We start from the raw sequence: 26976 nt of genomic DNA, 5'->3' as shown, positions 1-26976 counted from the left end.
GAGAAAAGTGGCATAAAAGTGGACCATTTCAAATCCGATCTAGGTCCCTTCTGTATGTGGTTAAAATCCGATCTGTGCCACATTTTTTCAGAATGTAAATAAATAAAAAAAAAAATAAAGAAAAAGCCCTAATGAGAAGGTGTCCCCAAACTTTTGGCCTGTGCTGTATATGTGTGTGAGGGGGTGTATGTATACTATATATAATCATCTTCTTGGCTTTCTCCCCTTTCTAATCATTAATCTCCTACTCACCTTTAAACTAGAGGTCTGTCCCTTTTCACCCTCTTTCCTCCTCTGCTCTGACTGCTACAGGTCAATAAAGGGGGTGGGAGTGATTATTATTACTATTTGTGTATTATTATGACTATCCACTGATGATAATCATACGTGAATGAGCTCAGCTCCTGTACTCATCTGCGTAAAGTGAGAAACACAGATGATGCTCCAGAAGGAAGTCACCCCAAAGATAGTGGTAACAAGAGTGCACACTTAACTCGACTAGGACCTTGACAATGCATTTCAGACTAACTAGCGAGCAGCAGCTAAGTAGCAGCGTATATTTTAAAGCTGGAATGTGACTTTTGACCACAAACCAACATAAATGAAAGACGTGCAGGAAAAAGCGGACTAAATTTTCAGAGATGTGGGCTTTCTCTAAATGAACAAGTGGAATAGATTGGATAGCAACACACTGAAGGGGCTCTCTACCTTACTCTGTGAAGTAAGGGATACTGACAGATTTATGATCATATTTGAGTTACCGTATTGGCCCGAATATAAGACGGTGTTTTTTGCATTGAAATAAGACTGAAAAAGATGGGGTTGTTTTATATTCGCGGTCTAGACATTATACCCATTCACGACGCTAGATGGCGCCAGATATCATTGAAGCGATGTTCCGTCATGACAGATCTCAGCTACTCTCCCCATTCACGATGGTAGATGGCGCCAGATATCATTGAAGTGATGTTCTGTCATGACAGAGTTCATCTGCTCTCAAGTCTAACCAGTTAGCTGTTATTCTATTGCAATGTTTTTCCTTATTCAGGTTTATTTCAAGACTACAGTTACAGTTAGACTTCACTTTGATGATTAATGCAGTTATTGCAATTTTGTTGTTTTATCACAATAGATTGGTTTATTTACATTTCAAAAACCAGAATCCATTCATTTACGAATGTGAATGCACTTTAGTTTACATATTTAAATGTTCACACATTAAGATTTGGATGAGGCAAAATAACATGCTTTTTCTCTCAAATATATTGTTATTAGAGATGTCCCGATCGATCGGGTCCGATCACGTCATTTTCAAAGTATCGGAATCGTCAAAAAAATATTGGCCATGCCTTTTTTAAATATATACAGTGGGGAGAACAAGTATTTGATACACTGCCAATGGGTTTTCCCATTGACTGTGTATCAAATACTTGTTCTCCCCACTGTATATATGTATATATATATTTTAATTAAATCGTTTTCTAATTGTATTTAACGTTACAGACATAATATGTTACACTCATCCAGAGTCTTTAGGCTTAAGGTAGGGTTATCAAATTTAACCTGATAACGGCGGCAATTAATTTTTAAAAAAAATGTGTCACGTTAAAATATTTACCGCAATTAATGCATTCGCTGCACAACCCTCTCACTCATTGTCGCGCTCAATCTGTAATGACGCCGTTTTACCTATATAGAGAGATAAAAGGCAGCGCAAAATGAGTAGAGTGAATTTTGGCAGCCTTTGGAGCCTTTTTTTAATTGGCTAAAGCCTTGAAATCCCTCTCCCTATGATTAGAAATATCATGGGAAGCAATGTGGGGATGCAAGGTGGCAATTGATCTTTGTCTTAACACCTTATGTTATTTCCCAATGCAGAGAAGATATATCAATTGGTAGCACTACGCACAGTCATGGTTCCACTTCCCATCATGCATTTGGGATGGCCACAGTATCATTTACTGAAAGCTGAACAAATACACTAGATGGCAATATTTAGTCACAATATACAAAGTCACAAGTCTTTCTATCCGTGGATCCCTCTCACTGAAAGAATGTTAATAATGTAAATGCCATCTTGAGGATTTATTGTCATAATAAACAAATACAGTACTTATGTACTGTATGTTGAATGTATATATTCATCCGAGTTTTATTCATTTTTTTCTTAATGCATTGCCAAAATGTATATGATCGGGAAAAATTATTGGGAATGATTATAATTGAATCGGGAGCAAAAAAAAAAAGCAATCGGATCGGGAAATATCGGGATCGGCAGATACTCAAACTAAAACAATCGGGATCGGATCGGGAGCAAAAAAAACATGATCGGAACAACCCTAATTGTTATAATCATTTTTTCGGATGTACTGTAATTATTTTCTGTATAAAAATTAATTTGGTGTTCAAAAAGTCTGTTTTCAAACTTGAGTCTTGAAAAAGAGGGGGTCGTCATATAATCAGGGCCGTCTTATATTCGGGCCAATACGGTAATATTGAAAAGTTATATGGTTACTGTAATTCTAGCAACTTCATGGTGAATATGTCAGGATTTTTGTCATGTCATTGTTTATTTATTTATTTTTTTTAATAAAACGACACCAATTTATTTAAGGGGGCTTAAGAATATTTTAAGGTGGCTTCAGGGGGGCTGAAGCCACCCAAAAACACCCCTAACAACGCCACTGGTTACGCCAGAAGACTTTCCACATTTTTAAAGTGTGTCATGTTAAATGTATTGACACATGCATCTGAATTCACTTTACAAATCTTTTTAAAATACAGTAAATTAATGCAACTGTGGTTGTATGTACAGTATCTTGTCTTGCTCCACTGAATGAACAGTGTATTGCAGAAGAAGGGGGAGTGGCATTCAGAGGGGGATGGTGTAATTGAGTGTGGAGAGAGGGAAGGAGGGAGGGTACGTGGGGGGCTCAAATATAGCTACACTTGGCCAAACTTTCACGCTGGACGTCCGCGTGTCAAGCGCTGCTGCTATCTTCCCTCCCTCCTCGTCCAAGCCTCCGAAGACTCTCTCGCTCCCACTGGACTGCGCAACTGCAGCGCAATTAACAACCGGAGGTGCACCCTCAAAATCAACCTTGGAGTTAACTTTCTTCTCCGCATCTCACTTTCTCATTAAATGTCTTCTCGCGAGAGAGTGCATTAAGAAGGGGGAAAAAGACCCTTTGGGGTTTTGCTTCTTATTTGGACTACATTGCGCCGGGCCTGGAGGCAAAGTCAACAAAAGTCCATTTTTAACTGGAATCCCGCACTTTAACAGCGATGGAGTACCTCAAGTTTTACATTTTGTTTTCATGCTGGATGACCTGTGCGAACACACTCGGGTCCACTGACACACCCCGGGGTCCTGCGTCTATTCCTATTGGTAAGAAGCTGCGCGACCTTCCTTCATTCTTTGTCCTGCAATGTAGATGAGATGCAAGTTTGCAATAAGCAAGGGTACCGGTTGCTTGCCTACGTGGGGATCCATATCAAGCATAAATAAGCAGGTTATTAGCAGCGGGTTATTACAGTGCTTGTTTTCATTATTGTATGCTGCCTGACGTGCAGTTGTAACGTGTCATGAAAACAGTTAACACTTTAATATGCAACACAAAGAGCGTGTTAGGCACGCTTTACACTAATTTCACATTAAAGACATTTGAGTTTGATAACCAGAAAACTGTGATGTGGAAATGCAGAAGCAGTTACCTTTTATGACTTTAATTGCTCCTGCAAGACAAGCAGTCCCTGAGGCAATTTGGGCAAACTAAGTTAGGCTCGGGGCCCCAAAATGTCATCGGATTTCGTAGTAGAATGTTATAATATATTGTATGAATCTTTGAGAAGACACAAAACTCATTGTTAACACTGCGCTAATGCATAACTCATTGGCTGTTATCAATTTGAACTTTTCAGATAGATTGGACGTTTATTGCAGTCATTGGCAGCCAATGTGTTAATGTATCCAAAACGCAACCACATTTCTTGCTGAAAACGTTGAAACTTTTGTGGGCTACCAACACATGCGGTAACAGGCGCCTGCTTTTCCCCAGCAACATTTAACAACCCGTTTGACAACAATTATCTCATTAACACACAAGATGCACGACTGGCTACAAAAAAACACTGATGGTCTGAGTTTTATTTATTTCTTTCTTTTTGCTGTGAATTTGTAAAAGCTGCGAGTTTCTGTCGTGATTAAAAATTGGGATTTTATTTTTTTCCTGACACTTTTGAGTTAAAAAAAAATGCTCAAATCAGAAACACATATACATTTTAACAATTTACAGGATGTATATATATTTTTTCCTTTTCCTTTGGTATGGTTATTTAGTCATACCTTGACTTACACTAATTTACGTAATTAAACTTGAAGTACTGTACAGGTATAGAAGAGAACACTTAAAAATTCCCATTTGAATCTGAATTGGAATAACAGGGAAATGAGTTGCAAGCTTAGTCACGGAATAAATTCAACTTTTTAGTCAGGGTACCACTATTTGTCTTTAGAAATGTATGCAGAGCCTTTCAGCTGGATGTACTGTACTATATATAGTCTTGCCTTTGGTTAACAAGCCCATAAAATCACAGTTTGACCCTCAGTGTATTAAATTATAAAAAGTGAATCAGCTAACTAACAAACTAGATATTATCATGCTTGCTGCAATGTTTGCACATGGATGTCTGCTAAATGCCACCTATGCAACTATTCGCCAAGCCTGCACACTGCTTCTCTTTGACTTATAGAGCACAATGATGTTGATTCTGCTGGGTAGGGCCACCTGTTGGCTAGGCCCGTAAGGGAAAGTAACAACATTGGGAGAACACCGACCACCCTGCCCCCAATGGACTGTTTGACTGGCTGAATGAAGCCTTTGACTGATTTTGACATCATTATTGAGGATTCTACGTACCAACTTGTGTGTTAAAACACCTTTAAATATATTTGGGATTAAATCACTACAACAATGCCAGAAACAAAATGATCCATAAACATAGAGTACACATCTATATCTAAATTAGGAATGGAACTTCTAACAAGACCATTTTGTAAATGGAAAGGCACTCTTAAAAGCAACAGCTGCTTATTTTCAGTAATGCGACATTTTAGATGTAAATTTGCACAGACAGAATTTTTCTATCGCTCAGTAATTCACCTAAAGAAAACAAATTCAAAGCAATATCACTTGCTACCTGCACCCCACATGCACATTTATCTAGTAACATAAATTCAGTTTTTTTCCCCATTTTTTCAACTGGTCAATGGGATTGGTGGAATACTAATCTTAAAAATTAACAAGAGTTTCAGCCCTAGTGTTCACCCTTATTGAAAGGTTTTGTTACACCTTATTTGAAAGCTTCTTATGGCAGTATCATGAGAAAGACTTAATTGTCATTTAGAAAATTATGTCCTTTTTGCTGCAAAAGTGACGTTGTTTTAAATGTCTTTGGGTTAGGGTTATGGTCCAGAAACTGTGTTAGGGTTAGGACTAGGGATGCACCATTCTTGAGAGGATCGAAATCAGATGAAAATGATCGGGGTTTTAATAATAATAATTAAAAAAAATATGTTATTGTTTTTCTGCTTTGTGCTCTTACTGCACCACACCCTCCCTCCTGCTAAGCAGTGTGGCCAAACTGCCCAGTGCACCTTGCATTTGGTACTTAAAGTTAACGATGATTGACAGGTTTGTAGCTTTGATCTTGCCGGAGAAGCTTGCTAGCTCTATGATCAAAGGCACAAATCTGTCAATCATCGTTAAACTTGAAGCCCAGTCATAAATGTGCTGTGGTCAGGGATTTTGTAAGTGAGAGGTTGTTCTCAGCAGCAGATTTGAATGCACTCACTCAATGAGGCATTTAATTAAGACAAGTAATTTTCTATGTTATTCCTGTTTAAAAATAATACACATTATGAAGGCAGCATGGTGGGACAGTAACATGTTGGGAACTTTTGTTAAAAAAAAAAAAAAAAAAAAAAAAAAAAAAAAAAAAAAAAAAGATATCAGAGCAGATCCTCAAAATCAGGTGAAGCGGATGCTAGTGTCATAAAAAACATTCAATTAAAGTGTTACCAAAAGTTCTTTTAAAATGCCTGAAATTGGGGTTTAACAAAAGGTAACATCGATTTTTTTAATGTTTTATTTGCGTTATCCTGCATCCAAATTAAGCCTGAAGGATATATCGTTTAAACATCGCCATCGCGATGTGTGCGTGCGCGATAGTCCCATCGCAAGGACATGCGATAGTTTTTATTTTTTTCAATCCACATACGCTCTGCTTTCTGCTCTGCGCAGAGCCTCACACGCTCTTTGAACCTCACAGTCACTGCAGCACTTGTTTATTAAAGTTAACGATGCTGGTATCTTTGATCTTGCCAAAGAAACGGACATCACAGCGCAGCAGCTGTCAATCATCGTTTAACTTGTAAAACAGTTTCTGCAAGGAAGCCGCTTTGGAATGAATGTGTGTGTGTGTGTGCGTGTGTGTGTGTGTGTGTGTGTGTGTGTGTGTAGGTGTGTGTGTGTGTGTGTGTGTGTGTGTGTGTGGAGACGTTTGAGACATATAAATTAAATGCCAGCAGTGATCATGAGGAGTTTGTAATTTCTACATGTCCAACAAGAGTCACAGCTAAGGTAGATAAACAGAAGTATTTAATAAAGCCAAGCATTTTTCGACTACAGTACTTTATTCTTGTTCAAAAATGATTTAGTTGGACAGTTATGTTTAAAACTGATCATAATATAACATAACATTTGAAGTGCTTAAAACCATTTATTAATATATATATATATATACACACATTATGTATGTATATTAGGGCTGTCAAGCGATTACATTTTTAATCGAGTTAATTACAGCTTAAAAATTAATTAATCGTAATTAATCGCAATTAATCGCAATTCAAACCATCTATAAAATATGCCATATTTTTCTGTAAATTATTGTTGGAATGGAAAGATAAGGCACAAGATGGATATATACATTCAACATACGGTACATAAGGACTGTATTTGTTTATTATAACAATAAATCAACAAGATGGCATTAACATTATTAACATTCTGTTAAAGCGATCCATGGATAGAAAGACTCGTAGTTCTTAAAAGAAAAATGTTAGTACAAGTTATAGAAATTTTATATTAAAACGCCTCTTAATGTTTTTGTTTTAATAAAATTTGTAAAATTTTCCATCAAAAAATAAACTAGTAGCCCGCCATTGTTGATGTCAATAATTACTTACACAATGCTCATGGGTGCTGAAGCCTATAAAATCAGTCGAACCCAAGCGCCAGCAGAGGGCGGCAAAACTCCATAGACACAACAAGTGAGCGTTTCACTGCACTGTCTGGTCCCCGTTAACCGCGAAAAACAAGGCATCACTGTACACTGGTCATTGAGTCATCCAAAGTCTTTCCAAACAGCTATTGAAGTCATCTAGTGAAAACTTCTTTTAAAAAAAAATATATATATATATATTTTTTTTTCAATATCGCAAACCCCCCAAAAAATTGCAGCAATAGTTTTTGCCAATATCGTTCAGGCCTAATCCAAATGGATGAAAACAAAAAAATGAATGATTATTTAGAATTTTATTAACATAGCTAAGTTTGTGGGTGACTGTTCACAAGTTGTCCTAGACAGTGCAAATGTGTCTACTGTAATTTGCGAGGGAAGAAACGGAAACTCCACCTACAGTTGTCCAAAATGTATAACCACATTCTCCATTGTCTCCACCTCCATTCTAACACACTGACAACCCCTTCTGGCAGATATTGCCTGTAATCATATCTCAGAACGCTGCCAGAAGTTCACCCAAAAACGTCTGCCCAGTGTCTCTTAAGACAAATATGCACTGTATTGTGTTGCATGAGCGTGTGCAGAGCCCCCTTTTTAAATGACTATAAAACCATTTAAAGCATGCACTGTGGTAGCTATATTCTTGTTTATACTGATTCTCTATATTTTGGGACAGTAGTCAGACCAAAAAGGCAGTCAGCCAAAAACAACACTGACATTTTTTTCCCCCTTGAGAGTTTTATTGAAATATAAAACTGAGTTTTTGGCCGTTCAACTTTAGTGGTGCTAAGTTCAGAGCGTTTAACTACTGTAAGTTTTATGAGAGCCAAAAATGATCAAGAACCGTGACAACAAACTGAGAAAGTGAAATCATAAGTGTTGCAGGAATGCAACCGATTTTGAATAACTGTTAAACTTGATCATTGAACGTTTCAGTTAACGTAGAGCTAACTAACAACATTCTGAGTTTGCTATGAAAGCTTTTTCCTGCAATGGAGCCACGTGGCTTTTGTGTCACAGTCTTGCTATATCCCATTAATTAAATGACTTTAATTTGAAAATAAACATTATTGTGTGCGCTGTGGACAACCAAAACAATGTAATGGCAATTGAGTTTCTTGGTTTTGTTGTCCTCCCATTGTCTGTGAAGCTTAGATAATTGCTAACACATGGACTTTTCAACAGTACATGTGGAGGGGCTTAAGACTTTTTGATATCAGATTTGCTAGTAAGATTCAGTAGCACTAAAAAGTTGGAATATAGACTGTGCACACAATTGTATCAGATACAAGATAAATAGAATGCATATCACTTTAATAACTGTGGAATAGGTTGAAATTTTGTTTTACTCACTTACACTTTTTTTCCTACAATGCATTTCAGAGTTTTTCTGCACCAGGCAGATCGGTACATTTCACTGTTGAATTTAATCCTTATATTTGAAGTGTAGACACATTTTGCAGCAAAGACAATAACTAATATCCTAAAAAACAAAAGGTTGTCTAACCAAAAGACAGCTGTAGTAAATCCACAATGTGTCCATGTTGATGTACTCAGAGAAATACATTACTGGTTTGTTCTGCCAAGTGTTCCATTTTATTGCCTATTTATTTTATTCCAATTTTAAAAACATGCAACGTCTAGGTTATTATACAGAGGGAATTTTGTCCTGGATGTCTCATCAATGAGGAAATATTCTGTTATTCCCATGCCCAGGTCTAGCAAACATTCCCATGCTGCACATTTTCCCCCGCCTATGTGGGTTTCCCAGCAAAGTGCGAGTCACAACGTTTTCACATCAATGTGTGAACCTTTACTTTCAACAGCTGTGGTACAGTGAAAGAGGGCTGTTGGAGAGGGTATTTCGAAGTCCAATGACTTCCATGGGCAAGAGTGAGAGACACTTTGTTTAGTTTGACATGTCACTCTTTTGTTACAAAATTTTAACACCGTCTCCTTTAATCTTTTGCCATCTGTCAGTCAGCTGTGATCTATTATTAGTCTTTTTTTTATATTTACCTTGAAGAGTCCAGAAAGAAACAAAGAGAGATGAAGTTATGAAAGCCTTCTATATTTTAACTCATAATATTGTGAATGATTTTGCAGCTTTTCCCAGACTGAAATTTGATAGAACTGTGAAGTACTTTAAAGCACTTTGACCTGTCTGAAGTAAAGCACTTAGTTTGTTGACGAGATTAACAGCCGAGATTTACACTACTTTACACATAAGCACTTCATAAATGAACTAGTAAGAATCATAGACATCATAATGTATTGACGGGACACGTGGCGCGGGGCTGATTCATAGGGGGCGTATCTCCGTCAAAGCTGACTAAGTGGAAACACAAAGAGCTTTTTCCATTGAAAATTCTTGTGAATAAATGCTTAAATCCCTGAATTCTTTATAGATATGGACATAAAACAGTCTCCATTCTTGGTTAAAAGCAAAAAAAAAAAAAAAAACCCAAAAAAACGTGCAGTTCGCATTTATTTTACGTGAATGTTGCAAACTATGATGCTAGTCAGTAAGCAAATTAGTGGCTGCCATCTGTAAACACAGAGCTTTTTCCGTTGGAAATTCTTGTAAATAAATGCTTAAATTGATTTTGGGAAGTGACTGTATTTACATTGAATTTTTGGGGAGTAAATTGGGGGTCGGACCCAAAAAAAAGCTCGGCTTCTTCCCACAGTATGTATGTATTTGTTATTAATTTTTGTTTAAAATCAACATTACTGGTACTATTTAGGGCCCGAGCACTAAGCGTGCAAAAGCCCTATTGTTTTGCAAAGGATTATTTTTATTTATTTATTAGGGCCCGAGCACTCTCAGCGTGCGAGGCCCTATTGTTCTTCGAAGGATTATTATTATTATTATTATTATTATTATTAGGGCCCGAGCACTCTCAGCGTGCGAGGCCCTATTGTTCTTCGAAGGATTATTATTATTATTATTATTATTATTATTATTATTTTTTCATGGCAAATGAAAATGGCCAATTTGAAGGCCTGAACATGCTCAAAAACTCACCAAATTTTGCATATACATCCGGCTTCGCGAAAATTTCGAAAATTGAGCAACGTTTTTTTAAAAAATCAAAAAATGGCTCAGTGGCGCCCCCTTGAAATTTTAAAAATGCCCTTTGCTTTGATGTTTTTCAACGTAGAGCGATGACATTTGGGGAGTGGATACGTTGTCCAGAGACGCTTCAAAAAGTCTGCAGCACCCATATTCCAAACCCAACAGGAAATCGGATATTTTGGATTGAATGTTGAAAAACATAGCATTTTGGGCGAAAACCAGCATGCACGTTTCAGACCATTGCGCCGAGCCAGTATGTTGGATCTTCCTCAAAATTGGTGTACGTCTTCATGAGACATATGAGATATTAAGTTGTGAAAATGGTGAGTTTTCGTCCACGGGCCTAACCTGGGCGGGGTACCAAAGTCGGGTGTTTTTTTGGCAACGCGCCAATTTCAGTAAATGATTAATAACTTCCTGATACAAGGTCCAATCTTTTTCATATTTGGCATGCGTGTAAGGTGTCTTAACCTGAACACGACTGCATTGAAATATTTTCCATTAGGCCTGGCGCCCCCTTGTGGGAAGAGGAAACACCCATTTTTACGAGAAAGGCTCCTCCTCCTGGTGAAAAACATCAATTGACCTCAAACCTGCATCAGGGGAGCCTTAAGACATGTCTTTAGGTATATGATGAAAAATATTGAGTTTTCGTTGATGTAGCAGTACCCAAACAGGAAAGTGAAAAGACCCTCGGCATTTTGTCACAAAATGGCCAATTTCCAGGTCTGAACATGCTCGAAAACTCACCTAAATTTGCACATACATGCGGCTTCATGTAAATTTCATGAATTTAGCAACATTGCCAAAAGATGTAATAAAATGGCTCAGTGGCGCCCCCTTCAATTTTTAAAAAAGGCCTGTCCTATTAGTTTTTTTCGACGTAGAGTGATGAAATTTGGGGAGTGGATACGTTGTGCAAAACTGCTCCAAAAAGTCTCTTGCACCCATATTCCAAACCCAACAGGAAATCGGGTATTAGGGATTGAATCTTGCACAACATGGCATTTTTGTCTAAAACCAGCATGCACGTTTGACACCATTACGCCGAGGCAGTAAGTTGAATGCTCCTCAAAATTGGTCAGACTATTATTGACACATATGAGATGTTAGGTTATCAAAATGGTGACATTTCATTCACGGCCCTTTCCTGGCCAGGGGAGCAAATGTGTCTTATTTTTGACAATACAATTCAGTAAATGACTATAAGTCGCGGTTTTTTTCATATTTTGCTTTGGGGTGCGACTTATACTCAGCAGCGACTTATGTGTGAAATTATTAACACATTATGATAAAATTTCCCATGTTATTTTGGTGTTTTGGACTAATGGTTTTGTAAACTTGTTAGCATGCTATAGTTATCTGAATAACTCTTAATAGCTATGGCCACGTTCGCGTTCTGCCTTTGGCAATGTATGTTCAATTGTATAATTGACTATTTTAAATTGAAATGGATGCATTTAGTTTGTGGCGCTTTCACGCCCACCTGGGAGCGCACTCGCACTTGTTTACGTGAAGAAGAGCGCTCGCACACCAGAAGAAGACAGACAGCTACGTAGCTCTGAGTGAGTGAGTGAGTGAGTGAGTGAGTGAGTGAGTGAGTGAGTGAGTGAGTGAGTGAGTGAGTGAGTGAGTGAGTGAGTGAGTGAGTGAGTGAGTGGGCGAGTTAGCGAGAGGGAAAGACGGCTGCGAAGCTACGTTCATTGTTTATGCTTTTAAAATATCTCTACAGAGGCAACGCCTGCGTGTATCATCTTTTCTGTTGTTGTTGTGTGTTTTCCACCCGCGAGCGGACACTTACAGCCAGTTGTGTGGTTGTTTGAATGGTGTGCTAATGCTAGCGAACGCATGCTAATCTGTTATGTTATTGCTGCAATAGTACCTAATTATCATTTATTTACGTTGATGTGAACCTGTTTGCTATCGAGGACCAAATTGATTCAACAAATTATGCGGACGTCCAGCATTGTCTTTTTGGAGTTCGCTGTATATAGCCAGGACCGAGCGGTAGCGTCCTGGTGAGGACAGTATATTCGCATTTCGTTGTTTATGCACTGTACACTGTAGATTTATTCAGCATGTTGTTCTCTATTGTATTTTTATATTAAACTGCCTTTCAAGATGACATATCTGTTCTATGTGTTGGATTTTATCAAGTACATTTCCCCCAAAATTGCGACTTATACTCCGGTAAGACTTATATATGTTTTTTTTCTCTTTGTTGGGCATTTTCTGGCTTGTGCGACTTATACTCAGGTGCGACTTGTAGTCCGAAAAATACGGTAATAACTTCCTGATTGAAGGTGCAATCTTTTTCATATTTGGCATGAATGTGAAGTATTTCAGCCTGCACATGACTTTATTGAAATATTACTCATTACGCTTGGCGCCCCCTAGTGGGAACAGGAAACACACTTTTAATTAAATAGAAAGGCTCCTGCTTCTCAGGGTCAAAAATCAATTGACCTCAAACCTGAATCAGCGGAGCCTTAAGACATGTGTTCAGGTGCCTGATCAACAATTTTGTTTCGTTAAAGCAGAGGGGTCCAAAAGGAAAGTCATAATGACCGTGTTCAGGTGCCTAATAAACAATTTTGTTTTGTTAAAGCAGAGGGGTCCCATAGGAAAGTCATAATGACCGTCGCCATTTTCTCTCCCCACTAATTCTGAACATTCAGACATGCAATATATCTGCCTGGATATCTGTCTGTTGTCGACTGCCACCGCCCCGACCTGCCTGCCCTTCGACTTTGTTTGACGTCCGAGTTGCGCCATACGCGAGGGCCCGTTCAGTCCTGCTTGCAGGGCTAGTTATTATTATTTTTTCATGGCAAATGAAAATGGCCAATTTGAAGGCCTGAACATGCTCAAAAACTCACCAAAATTTGCATATACATCCGGCTTCGCGAAAATTTCGAAAATTTAGCAACGTTTTTTAAAAAAATCAAAAAATGGCTCAGTGGCGCCCCCTTGAAATGTTAAAAATGCCCTTTGCTTTGATGTTTTTCAACGTAGAGCGATGAAATTTGGGGAGTGGATACGTTGTCCAGAGACGCTTCAAAAAGTCTGCAGCACCCATATTCCAAACCCAACAGGAAATCGGATATTTTGGATTGAATGTTGAAAAACATAGCATTTTGGGCGAAAACCAGCATGCACGTTTCAGACCATTGCGCCGAGCCAGTACGTTGGATCTTCCTCAAAATTGGTGTACGTCTTCATGAGACATATGAGATATTAAGTTGTGAAAATGGTGAGTTTTCGTCCACGGGCCTAACCTGGGCGGGGTACCAAAGTCGGGTGTTTTTTTGGCAACGCGCCAATTTCAGTAAATGATTAATAACTTCCTGATACAAGGTCCAATCTTTTTCATATTTGGCATGCGTGTAAGGTGTCTTAACCTGAACACGACTGCATTGAAATATTTTCCATTAGGCCTGGCGCCCCCTTGTGGGAAGAGGAAACACCCATTTTTACGAGAAAGGCTCCTCCTCCTGGTGAAAAACATCAATTGACCTCAAACCTGCATCAGGGGAGCCTTAAGACATGTCTTTAGGTATATGATGAAAAATATTGAGTTTTCGTTGATGTAGCAGTACCCAAACAGGAAAGTGAAAAGACCCTCGGCATTTTGTCACAAAATGGCCAATTTCCAGGTCTGAACATGCTCGAAAACTCACCTAAATTTGCACATACATGCGGCTTCATGTAAATTTCATGAATTTAGCAACATTGCCAAAAGATGTAATAAAATGGCTCAGTGGCGCCCCCTTCAATTTTTAAAAAAGGCCTGTCCTATTAGTTTTTTTCGACGTAGAGTGATGACATTTGGGGAGTGGATACGTTGTGCAAAACTGCTCCAAAAAGTCTCTTGCACCCATATTCCAAACCCAACAGGAAATCGGGTATTAGGGATTGAATCTTGCACAACATGGCATTTTTGTCTAAAACCAGCATGCACGTTTGACACCATTACGCCGAGGCAGTAAGTTGAATGCTCCTCAAAATTGGTCAGACTATTATTGACACATATGAGATGTTAGGTTATCAAAATGGTGACATTTCATTCACGGCCCTTTCCTGGCCAGGGGAGCAAATGTGTCTTATTTTTGACAATACAATTCAGTAAATGACTATAAGTCGCGGTTTTTTTCATATTTTGCTTTGGGGTGCGACTTATACTCAGCAGCGACTTATGTGTGAAATTATTAACACATTATGATAAAATTTCCCATGTTATTTTGGTGTTTTGGACTAATGGTTTTGTAAACTTGTTAGCATGCTATAGTTATCTGAATAACTCTTAATAGCTATGGCCACGTTCGCGTTCTGCCTTTGGCAATGTATGTTCAATTGTATAATTGACTTTTTTAAATTGAAATGGATGCATTTAGTTTGTGGCGCTTTCACGCCCACCTGGGAGCGCACTCGCACTTGTTTACGTGAAGAAGAGCGCTCGCACACCAGAAGAAGACAGACAGCTACGTAGCTTTGAGTGAGTGAGTGAGTGAGTGAGTGAGTGAGTGAGTGAGTGAGTGAGTGAGTGAGTGAGTGAGTGAGTGAGTGAGTGAGTGAGTGAGTGAGTGAGTGAGTGAGTGAGTGAGTGAGTGAGTGAGTGAGTGAGTGGGCGAGTGGGCGAGTTAGCGAGAGGGAAAGACGGCTGCGAAGCTACGTTCATTGTTTATGCTTTTAAAATATCTCTACAGAGGCAACGCCTGCGTGTATCATCTATTCTGTTGTTGTTGTGTGTTTTCCACCCGCGAGCGGACACTTACAGCCAGTTGTGTGGTTGTTTGAATGGTGTGCTAATGCTAGCGAACGCATGCTAATCTGTTATGTTATTGCTGCAATAGTACCTAATTATCATTTATTTACGTTGATGTGAACCTGTTTGCTATCGAGGACCAAATTGATTCAACAAATTATGCGGACGTCCAGCATTGTCTTTTTGGAGTTCGCTGTATATAGCCAGGACCGAGCGGTAGCGTCCTGGTGAGGACAGTATATTCGCATTTCGTTGTTTATGCACTGTACACTGTAGATTTATTCAGCATGTTGTTCTCTATTGTATTTTTATATTAAACTGCCTTTCAAGATGACATATCTGTTCTATGTGTTGGATTTTATCAAGTAAATTTCCCCCAAAATTGCGACTTATACTCCGGTAAGACTTATATATGTTTTTTTTCTCTTTGTTGGGCATTTTCTGGCTTGTGCGACTTATACTCAGGTGCGACTTGTAGTCCGAAAAATACGGTAATAACTTCCTGATTGAAGGTGCAATCTTTTTCATATTTGGCATGAATGTGAAGTATTTCAGCCTGCACATGACTTTATTGAAATATTACTCATTACGCCTGGCGCCCCCTAGTGGGAACAGGAAACACACTTTTAATTAAATAGAAAGGCTCCTGCTTCTCAGGGTCAAAAATCAATTGACCTCAAACCTGAATCAGCGGAGCCTTAAGACATGTGTTCAGGTGCCTGATCAACAATTTTGTTTCGTTAAAGCAGAGGGGTCCAAAAGGAAAGTCATAATGACCGTGTTCAAGTGCCTAATAAACAATTTTGTTTTGTTAAAGCAGAGGGGTCCCATAGGAAAGTCATAATGACCGTCGCCATTTTCTCTCCCCACTAATTCTGAACATTCAGACATGCAATATATCTGCCTGGATATCTGTCTGTTGTCGACTGCCACCGCCCCGACCTGCCTGCCCTTCGACTTTGTTTGACGTCCGAGTTGCGCCATACGCGAGGGCCCGTTCAGTCCTGCTTGCAGGGCTAGTTTATTTTTATTTTTTTCAGGGCAAATGAAAACGGCCAATTTGGAGGCCTGAACATGCACGAAAAGTCACCAAAATTTGCACATACGTGCGGAAAATTGTAACTTCCTATAATTTTGCAAAGTTGCAAAAAAATGAAACAAAATGGCTTAGTGGCGCCCCCTTGAAATTTTAAAATTGGCCGATAACATTAGGGTCTGTCAGCGTAGAGCAATGAAATTTGGGGAGTCTATACCTTGTCCAAAACCGCTCCAAAAAAGCATTCACACCCATATTCCAAACCCAACAGGAAATCGGTTATTTTGGATCGAATATGAAATTTTTATCGATTTACAGGGTGCACATTTGAGACCTTTTCGCCGAGGGAGTTAGTTGGATCATCTTCAAAATTGGTGAGACTGTTCAGGAGACATATAAGATCTTAAGTTTTTAAAATGGTGCGTTTTCATTCACGGGTCTGACCTGGGCGTGGTGCCAAAGTCGGCCATTTTTTCGGCAAAATGACAAATTCAGTAAATGACTAATAGTTCCTTGACTCAACGTTCAATCTTTTTCATATCTGGCATGTATGTGCGGTATCCCACCCTTAACACAAGTGCATTGAAATATTACCCATTAGGCCTAGCGCCCCCTAGTGAGAACAGGAAATGCCTTTTTTTACGAGACAGGTTCCTCCTCCAAGGGAAAAAAATCTGTTGACCTCAAACCTGCATCAGGGGAGCCTTAAGACCTGTGTTCAGGTGCCTGATGAAAAATATTGAGGTTTCGTTGAAGCGGAGGGGTCCAAACAGGAAAGTGAAAATGACCGTCAACAATTTGTCTCGCAAAAAACTTTGAACAGTCATAACTCAGCAGATATACAACCTATCTGTGCCAAACTTCCCGTGCTTGTTGAGAGTCATACCCTGAAGGGTCTTGTAGGGGTCATTTGCATCAACTTTACAGTGCCAACTAGTGGCGACAGAAAGGAGTTTTAAAAAAGGCCTTTCCTATTGGGTTTTTTTCAACGTAGAGCAATGAAATTTGGGGAGTCCATACCTTATGCAAAAACTGCTCCAAAAAGTCTCTTGCACCCATTTTCCAAATCCAACAGAAAATCGGGTATTTTGGATCGAATGGGGAAATTTTCTATCCATTTGTAGTACAGTTTACATTTGGAGGCCTGAACATGCACGAAAACTCACCAAATTTTGCACATACATGCGGCTTTGCTTGGATTTTGATAATCTTGCGACGTTACAAAAAAATGTAACAAAAGGGCTCAGTGGCTCCCGCTTGAATTTTTCAAAAAGGCGTTTCCTATTAGGTTTTTTTAACGTAGAGCAATGAAATTTGGGGAGTGGATACCATGTGCAAAACTGCTCCAAAAAGTCTCTGAACCCATATTCCAAACCCAACAGGAAATTGGGTATTTTGATCGAATGTGAAATTTTAATCAATTAACGGTGCACATTTGAGACCTTGTCACAGAGGGAGTTAGTTGGATCATCTTCAAAATTGGTGAGACTATTCATGAGACATAGGAGATCTAAAATTTTCAAAATGGTGCGTTTTCATTCATGGGTTCGACGTGGGCGTGGTGCCAAAGTCGGCCATTTTTTCGCCTAAATGACAAATTCTGTAAAAGACTAATAGCTCCTTGACACAACGTTCAATCTTTTTCATATCTGGCATGTATGTGCGGGATCCCACCCTTAACACGAGTGCATTGAAACATTACCCATTAGGCCTAGCGCCCCCGAGTGGGAACAGGAAATGCCCTTTTTTTTTACTAAACAGGCTCCTCCTCCAAGGAAAAAAATATATTCACCTGAAACCTGCATCAGGGGAGCCATAAGACATGTGTTCAGGTGCCTGATGAAAAATACTGAGGTTTGGTTGAAGCAGAAGAGTCCAACAGGAGAAGTGAAAATGACTGAAGCCATTTCGTCTCACCACAAGTTTTGAACAGTCATAACTTCTACAACATATCTGCGCCAAACATCTCGTGCTTGTTGAGTCATACTCTGAAGGGTCCTGTAGGAGTCATTTGCATCAACCCAACAGCGCCAACTAGTGGCAATAGAAAGTCACTCATTTTTCTAATATATGTCCAGTTCTTTTCAGGTTGGTCATTGTAGTTTCAAGACCTTTGAAATACTTATTTTACGGCCCATGTCCACATGTCTCTGTCTGTTGCCGTGACGACCCTTTATTAGCTCCTTTTTTGTATTACTCTCTCCAATAGGGGTTTTTATCTCTTAGGTGTGTGACTGTAAAGAGGCGACTTTCGAGCATGTTAGGTTCCAATGACATGATTAGAGAGGACGATCTGCCACCACCCTGACCTGCACACTGTCCGAGTTGCGCTAGATTGCGAGGGCCCGTTCAGTCCTGCTTGCAGGCCTAGTGTTATTTGTTTTTCCCTATTCTTGCTGTTTTTGTTATTACTGCTCGAAATATATTAATCAATCAATCAATGCTTAAATCCCTGAATTCTTTATAGATATGGACGTAAAACAGTCTCGATTCTTGGTAAAAAGCAAAAAAAAAAACCGGGCAGATAGCAGTTATTTTACGTAAATATTGCGAAGAGCACGGTGTCCATAAAGTCTCTTTACCATTCAAAAAAAATTAGTAAAAATGCAATTGATTAGATATTTTATTCAGATTTGTTCTATTTTTTTTTTTTACCTCTTTTAATACACTTCTCCATGGGCATCATTAGTTGCACGAAGCACATCAAGATGGTACTTGATTTCTTGCCGTGTTCGCTGTAGCATAGCCTCATCAATTGTGGCAATGGCATCAGTAATCCTTCGCTTAAGGTCAGTAATGTCCCTTTTCTTTGTTCGATACACGATATCTTTAACATAGCCCGACAGAAAAAAGTCCAGGGGAGTGATATCTGGTGAACGTGGCGGCCAAGGAATTGGCCCGTCCCTTCCAATCCATCGGTCTGGAAATGACTTCTTTCTATAAATAAACGCTGAATACAAGCGTTTTCAATAAACGCTGAATACAATAGAACAAATCTGAATAAAATATCTAATCAATTGCGTTTTTAAGAAATTTTTGAAATGGTAAAGAGACTTTATGGACACTCTGTATAATGCCATTGCTGTAGCGGCAATTTCTCCCATTGATTTTTTTCACAACATTTCAAAATGCATTCATGGTCCGAAAAATATAATAACCTTGAATCCTTGAACAAATCACTCCTATGACAATCCTTCCTGTTTGTATGCAGAACAGCTTTCGTACTTTTTCGACTAAATCCAGCATTAGATCGCTGCATGTGACCGACTGCTAATAAATGAAGCGGAGTGTGGGACGACCCCCTTCGGGAAGACGTGATGCAGTGAATGGTGAATGTGTCACGTCAATATATTATGAAGTCTCTGTATGAATTATAACATAAAATAGGATTTCTCTTCCTGTAACAACCGCACGTTGTTATATTGTGTGATAGTGGCATTATGAAGTGGTAAAATTAAGTCACTTTTGTCCCCACGGATGTAACATGCCTGGAATGCAATGCTCAATATTGTTAAGTAGGAGAAATGATCACATTTAGGGTATAAAAAAAAAAAAAAAAAAAAATTGAAGTGAGGCACTCATTTGAGCTCTCAGATCGTGAAGGCATCAAGCCACCCTGCCGTTGCTCACTTGATCTACCCATAGTTCACGCAGGGCACTGTGAATTCCAAGTTATCGCCCACTAGAAACTGCATATGGAGCACTTTTGTGACTTTCCAATAATGTCTGTGTAGAACTGTGTCTAATCCATCTGCTTTGAGAACCAAGATATTTGCTTGTTTAGGCAGTAGAAACATTGATGGCATGTTTTGTCAGTCAGAACTGACAACTGCACTCCTTAAAGAGATAACTGATGGAAAATGTCAGTTTAACTCTTTCTGATTTACACTATAGGCCCGTTCATGTTCAGCATGTGGCCAGTAAAGCACGATGACCACTGCGAACCAGAAATACTGGCAATGATTTTCCTTTATTCAGCCCAGTTGACTTATCTGGCTGTAATTACATTAACAGACCATGTTACCGAGTTGTCCAAACATCTTGATCCGAAACTCTTCTGGGAACAGCCTGAAGTATTTTTTTTGTTTGGGTCATCTTCTCACAACAGCTGTGGGTCAGTGCTGAAGCCCTCACTTACTGTCTTTCCCCCTCTGTCAATTCTAACCCTGTGTGGGCCTTCAGGAGTGCATTGTTTATTTGCCCCATTCACAAATCTACTTCATACTGCTTTGGTAATGTGGTAGTTGTTTTTAGAGAAAACACTCACTGTTCATTTATATAGAACAGTGGACACAGACACAGTCTGAGACCGGGCGGCGAAAAATAGTTCACGCTGGCCGAGCAAACACAGATCATTAGGGGAGTGAGTGGGCATCAACTTTATCCCTATTGACTGTTATTGTTGCATCATGTGCAGGGATAGCACTTTTTCTGTAACTTAATAGTAGCAAACATGTACATCAATGGCCCCGAAGGGAAAAGGTTCTGGATCACTGCTAGGTAAATATAAAGAACGAAAGACCCTCAAAGAGCCATTAATATCCAGTTTTACCGATCAGCATGACAGCATGGAGAATGTGTTTCCCAGATGCATGCGAGATTACCTTCCTACACTTTGCTACTTACACTTCAAGCTAGTGTTGTTTTCATCAACAATGACAATAATGAAAACATTTCGTCAACGAACAATTTTTTCATGACAATGACGACACGATGACGCGCTGAAAACGTATCTTGGGGGACTAAAACATAACGAGATGAATGCCAGTTGTCGTCTGACAACACTAGAACAGGATGAAAATTCCCGATAGTTTCCGTCAAAAATTCACAATGTGTGATATTTTCTTATTGTATGTGTAGTTAGCACACATTTAGCAGTGTTTTTTTTCCACATTCTGTCTCTCATGGTTTAGGTTTACCCATGTTGACAATTACAGGCCTCTCTAATACTTTCAAGTGGGAGAACTTGCACAATTAGTGGTTGACTAAATACTTATTTGCCCCACTGTATGTGCTTGTCTGTCTTGTTCATTTGAAATTGTTGGAAACATTTAATTTAGTTATTTATTCACGGACTAAAACTTTTGAAGTTTATAGACGAAAACATTTTGAGAACTGTCGACTAAAACTAGACGAAGACGAACACATTTTGAATAGACTAAAATATGACTAATAAGTATTTTCGTACAAAAGTCTAAACGAAAATTAAAATGGCTGTCAAAAACAACACTGCTTCAAGCCATATCTGATTCGTTAGTAATAAAAAAAAAAAGGCTAGTTAAGTGGCCACAGAAACTCATGATGTCTTAAAGTCACCTTTTTCCCTTTATTATGTGTTATGAAGATTTTCAGCTCTAGGCCGGGACTCATTCCCAGTCAGTAAAAGATTAAGCAAGGAGGAATGACAGGAAATGGAATGAGACTGTCATTGTCAGTAGTCGTAAGATGGGGGTTGGATAGTTTATTGCAATCACAAGTATGACAAGAAGAAGTGTTATTTCCAATCTAGCAATGTTTGCATCTGCATCAGATTTTTTTTTTTTTTTTTTTTAAATTCATGAGCCAGTTCAACGACTCACTCCTATGTTATGCATACATTTGAGGTTTTAGGCTTTGAGTTGATCAATTAGTCAAAAGAGAAGGTATGTGATACTGATCTGCAGATTCTAAACTTGGATTGCAACATTTTAAGTGAATCAATCACATGCTTTCACAAAAAAACAAAAAAAACAAAACAAAGATGCAAAAAAACAACAGAGTGGGTGTAGTCCAACTTGCTCTTCGAGGTCAGTGTCAATAATTTATGTTTGGTCTCACCCTTCCTTAACCTCAGTGGTTTGTGGGAGTTTTTCTTGTGAAATACGATAGCAATCTATGTTGAAATCCAACTCTTAGTATCTAGATATCTAGTTAAAACACGGAGTACATGTTAATTGTTCAAGACCCTAAACCAGACAACAAAACTGATTCCTGTCATGTGTTTAGAGGATATGCCTAACAGAAACAGCAATCATACCCCTGATTTGAAAACATAAAACAACAGCACCAACACCCTCTGCCAAATATTGTGTGCTTACTTTACGAGTCAAATAGTTTGTGACTTATGATTTTTTTTCCTATTCCTCAGAAAAATTGCTCGTGCTAACTGTGGCAACAGAAGAAACAGATGGCTTTCTCCGCTTTATGCAATCTGCAAACTATTTCAACTACACTGTGAAGGTAAGAAATTGCTTGCGGTTCCCAAAAACCTAGCTTTTTTCTATCTCTTATGACCAAAATCTTCACGAGTCAACTGATGTTTCACTGGTCATAAAATAACTGGAAATTCAGTCCAATTTTTAAATGGCATTAACCTTCTGTCCAGTGTTGGACTTGACCACATGTTCTGTCACAGGTGTTGGGAATGGGCGATGAATGGAAAGGTGGTGATGTTGGCCGCTCTATCGGTGGAGGGCAAAAAGTCAGACTACTGAAGGAGACCATGGAAGGTCTTGCTGACCAGGAGGACCTTGTGATCCTCTTTGTTGATAGGTATGTGGCTTCTTAAGATGGTCATTAGAGCTTTGATTGTGCCATATCAGAATAAGATCAGCTTTATTTTATTTCTTATTAGGGCTGTCAAAATTACCGCGTTAACGTGCGGTAATTTTTTTTGTTTAATTAATCACGTTAAAATATTTGACGCAATTAACGCACATGCCCCGCTCAAACAGATTAAAATGACAGCAGTGTAATGTCCACTTGTTACTTGTTTCTTGGTGTTTGGCGCCCTCTGCTGGCGCTTGCGTCCAAATGATTTTATGGTTTTCAGCACAATGAGTGAGCATGGTGTAATTATTGACATCAACAATGGCGAGCTACTAGTTTATTTTTTGATTGAAAATTTTACAAATTTTAATAAAACGAAAACATTAAGAAGGGTTTTAATATAGCATTTCTATAACTTGTACTAACATTTATCTTTTAAGAACTACAAGTCTTTCTATCCATGGATCGCTTTAAGAGAATGTTAATAATGTTAATGCCATCTTGTTGATTTATTGTTATGATAAACAAATACATTACTTATGTACCGTATGTTGAATGTATATATCCGTCTTGTTTCTTATCTTTCCATTCCAACAATAGTTTACAGAAAATAGGGCATATTTTATAGATGGTTTGAATTGCGATTAATTACGATTAATTAATTTTTAAGCTGTAATTAACTCAATTAAACATTTTAATCGTTTGACAGCCCTATTCTTTATCAATCACATGTTGAATCAGGTTCTATAATTAGAAAGATTTGAAAGTTCCCCTTCAGGAGGTGTTTCTGCAATCTTTCGCTTCCCGTTACTTATTTAAGCAAAGGTGTTATTCCATCAGTAAGGTACTTCACACAGCCCTCCCAGATTTATGGCTACAGAACCAACTGATAATTTTACACTGTTAATGTGGTTTAGAATAATGACAGCTTTATGAGTCAAATATGGGCACCCGAGCAGAAAGTGATTATAATGTATGTGATGTGACGCGTCAATAATTTCTGTGAAAAGCGAACTCAACTCAAATACATTTTTAGAATATGATAGGAGAGTTAAAAACTGCATCTGGGCTTCACATACTGTTCAAATGCAAATGTTACAACCCTGCAATTTCTCAGACATATTTCGTGTTCCGAATGTCTCCTTTATCAAGTCTACAGTGCTTCACAGGTTAAGCCACAACTGAAATGTATTCCATTTTTTTAAGTTACCCCCATTCGCATCAATATAGGAAAAATAGTTCACGTTAGTTGGGGTCAATGATCTAATCACAATACTGTAGATAGAACAAAAGATAGATCATGATCATGATGTAGAGATATTTGTATAAGCATGTGTGGGCCAGATGTGGTTACAGGAGAGCAATCAGGCTACGTCAACTTTTCAACAAGCTTTAAAGTAGGGTTCCTTGTGCAAACTGAGGGCAGTGCTGTCACCGGGGTGTCATTGGTAAACAGTTCGGCACAATGTCTACTGTTCGTCATAGAATTCTAAAGGTCATGCAAGCATCAACATGGTTTGAAAAAGGATTGTTGAAGGAATGCTCATCAAGATGAAAAATGTCCTCTTGTCTAAGAAAACATTTTAAAACTATCTGGACCAAGTAGGGACCAAAATGGTGACGGACTGACCTTAAAGAAGAAAATAAGCCCCTGCTGTATTTCTTCTTACCCTTTCTCCATTCCAGCTATGATCTTATCTTCGCTGGGGGACCAGAGGAGATACTCAGGAAGTTCCAGCAAGTCAATCATAAAGTCATTTTTGCTGCAGAAGGGCTGATATGGCCAGATAAGCGACTGGCTGACAAGTATCCCTCAGTCCGAAGTGGCAAGCGGTATCTCAACTCAGGAGGTGGGTTCCAAAACATTCGAAATATGCCAGGAATTTACTTTTTGTTTTAAACTCTCATGATATGCTAAAATTAGGATGACCAGACTGGATGATGCAAATAGAGTGTAGTTAAGATTTTTTTGGGGCTTAAAATCGCTTCACACCCATTTAAGCCTAACATTTTTATTGACCCTTTCCCTGGCTATTAAAATGATTAACTGTAATCTAAAGTTTATAGTCTGTAAACTGCTGATCATTGTACTTCAATTGCTTGAGGCAAGTTCACCATTCAAGTGGTGGAATGGCTGAAAGGAATACCAACAGACGCATGTTCATTTTTTGAAACACTAAACCACAAAACATATATTATTATAGCTTTCTTTAAGGCAAGTGTATATTTTGACTGTCACTGCTATTTTCTGAAAGGAGATGAGTCTATTCATATTCCAGAATTGTACAAACAAATCAGAATTTCATCAATCACAGTGAGTGAATGTTACACATAACTGGACCATATTGAAAATGTGTGGATAGTAAGGGTGAAACGGTACATGTATTTGTATTGAACCGTTTTGGTACGTAGTGCTCGGTTCGGAACGGCGGCGTACCGAACGAGTTTCTGACGTAATGTAAACCTTACTTTTCGAGGCTGTCAGTCGATCGGGTTACAGTTTCTTTGCGTAGATTATATTTACTCCGTCTTCTCTACTAAAATAAGGACCAACACGGTATGACAGTATAACGCAGAAACAGCAACGGCACGAGAACGCAGTGAAACGCGGGCGTTAAAGTCAGTCAGCCAATGCACACTAGTCGCAGTGCGGTTGCGTGTTAGACGTGTCCCAGAAGGGGCTCAACACGACGCACGCGAAAAGAACGGCAGAGTTTATTATTTGACGCGAGACGCGACCTTCCTGCGTCAATACTACTACCGGTAGCTCGGATCGGGCAGACCGGAAGTCACTCGTGTAAAAATACGGTGGATTCGGTCGATTTTCCAACTAATATGCAATCGTAACCCACTTTTTGAGTCCATCAGATCTCTTGAGTGGTAGATGGGGGCACAGTTGACTTGTCTTTGTTGATTTACTGCGGTCTTCTCTGCTATAATAATAACCAACACGGCGCCGTGTTCAATACAAAACCCTCCTACCACAACAAAACAAGTAGGAACTAATATTCACATAGGAACTAACGTTTTACAACATAAAATATACAATATAAATGAATACTATATCACATTTGTAAAATATAAACACATAATAAAATAAATAATAACCCATTTAAATAAAATAAATTGAAATGAGCTAAAACACCTGTAATTAAATAATAAGAATAATACACAGATCCTGCTTACACAATCAAATTTATTAATTTCTGTGTGGCGCTTTAATTTGAGAAAATCCCCCAATAAAGCTTTTGAAAAACGTTCTTAAGAAAAAAAAAAAAAAAGATTCATTGAGGCATTTAATTTGTAAAATACATGTTAAAATTTTTATTGGGATTGCTTTTCTCTTTAGCACAGGACTTCTTTTTTCTTCTTTCTTTTAGAAAGAAAGATGACCAATACGCGGGGTCTGAAAGGCAAATTGTTGTTGGATTATCTTTAAATACCCGCTACTTTTTGACCAGAATTCTAGCTTTGTACAGGCTAATGTTTAAAGATGTCCCGATCACGTCATTTTCAAAGTATCGGAATCGGCAAAAAAATATCGGACATGCGTTAAAAAAAAAAAAAAAAAAAAAAAAAATATATATATATATTTTTTTTTTATTTAAATCGTTTTCCAATTGCATATAACGTTGCAGACAAATTGTTTTACACTCATCCAGAGTAGTTTTGGCTTAAAGTAGGGCTATCAAATTTATGGCCTTAACGGCGGTAATTCTTTTTTCTTAATTAATCACGTTAGATAATTAACGCATGCGCTGCACGTCCCACTCACGCATTGTCGCGTTCAAACTATAAAGGCGCTGTTTTACCAATATATAGAGCTAAACGCAGCGTACAATGAGTAGAAAGAATTTTGACAGCCTTTGGAACCTGTTTTTATTTGGCTGAAGTCTTACATTCCCTCTCTCAGCAATTAAAATTAACATGGGAGGCAATGTGGGGATGAAAGGTAGTAGTTAATCATTTTCTTAACACCCTATGTTCTTTCCCAACGCAGAGAAGACATATCAATTGGTGCCCCTACGCACAGTCATGGTTGCACTTCTTATCATGCATTTGGGTTGAATGGCTGCAGTATCATTTACTGAAAGCTCAACAAATACACTAGATGGCAATATTTAGTCACAATATACAAAGTGACATTTATCCTTTAAGAATTACAAGTCTTTCTATCCGGGGATCCCTCTCACAGAAAGAATGTTAATAATGTAAATGCCATCTTGAGGATTTATTGTCATAATAAACAAATACTGTACTTAT

General features: G+C 38.5%; 2 protein-coding genes across 6 annotated transcripts in view; one reads left to right on the top strand and one right to left on the bottom strand.

Moving 5' to 3' along the window:
• Positions 1–2673: 2673 nt before the first annotated feature.
• Positions 2674–26976, bottom strand: part of LOC130908509 (uncharacterized) — a 371944-nt gene continuing 347641 nt past the window's right edge. For all 3 annotated transcript variants that reach the window (XM_057823982.1, XM_057823985.1, XM_057823981.1), the window contains one exon: positions 2674–3423. The gene's annotated coding sequence lies outside the window, so the exon portion shown is untranslated. The remainder of the gene's footprint in view (positions 3424–26976) is intronic.
• The window catches only part of plod2 (procollagen-lysine, 2-oxoglutarate 5-dioxygenase 2), a 53084-nt gene continuing 29048 nt past the window's right edge, over positions 2941–26976 (top strand). For all 3 annotated transcript variants that reach the window (XM_057823988.1, XM_057823987.1, XM_057823986.1), the window contains exons 1-4: positions 2941–3388; positions 22313–22404; positions 22580–22716; positions 24400–24563. In XM_057823988.1, coding sequence (XP_057679971.1) covers positions 3286–3388; positions 22313–22404; positions 22580–22716; positions 24400–24563 — 496 coding nt within the window. In that variant the 5' untranslated portion in view covers positions 2941–3285. The remainder of the gene's footprint in view (positions 3389–22312; positions 22405–22579; positions 22717–24399; positions 24564–26976) is intronic.

This window comes from Corythoichthys intestinalis, chromosome 20 (genome assembly GCF_030265065.1).
Source record: "Corythoichthys intestinalis isolate RoL2023-P3 chromosome 20, ASM3026506v1, whole genome shotgun sequence".
Lineage (NCBI taxonomy): Eukaryota > Metazoa > Chordata > Actinopteri > Syngnathiformes > Syngnathidae > Corythoichthys > Corythoichthys intestinalis.
This window is presented reverse-complemented; position numbering and strand designations above follow the sequence as displayed.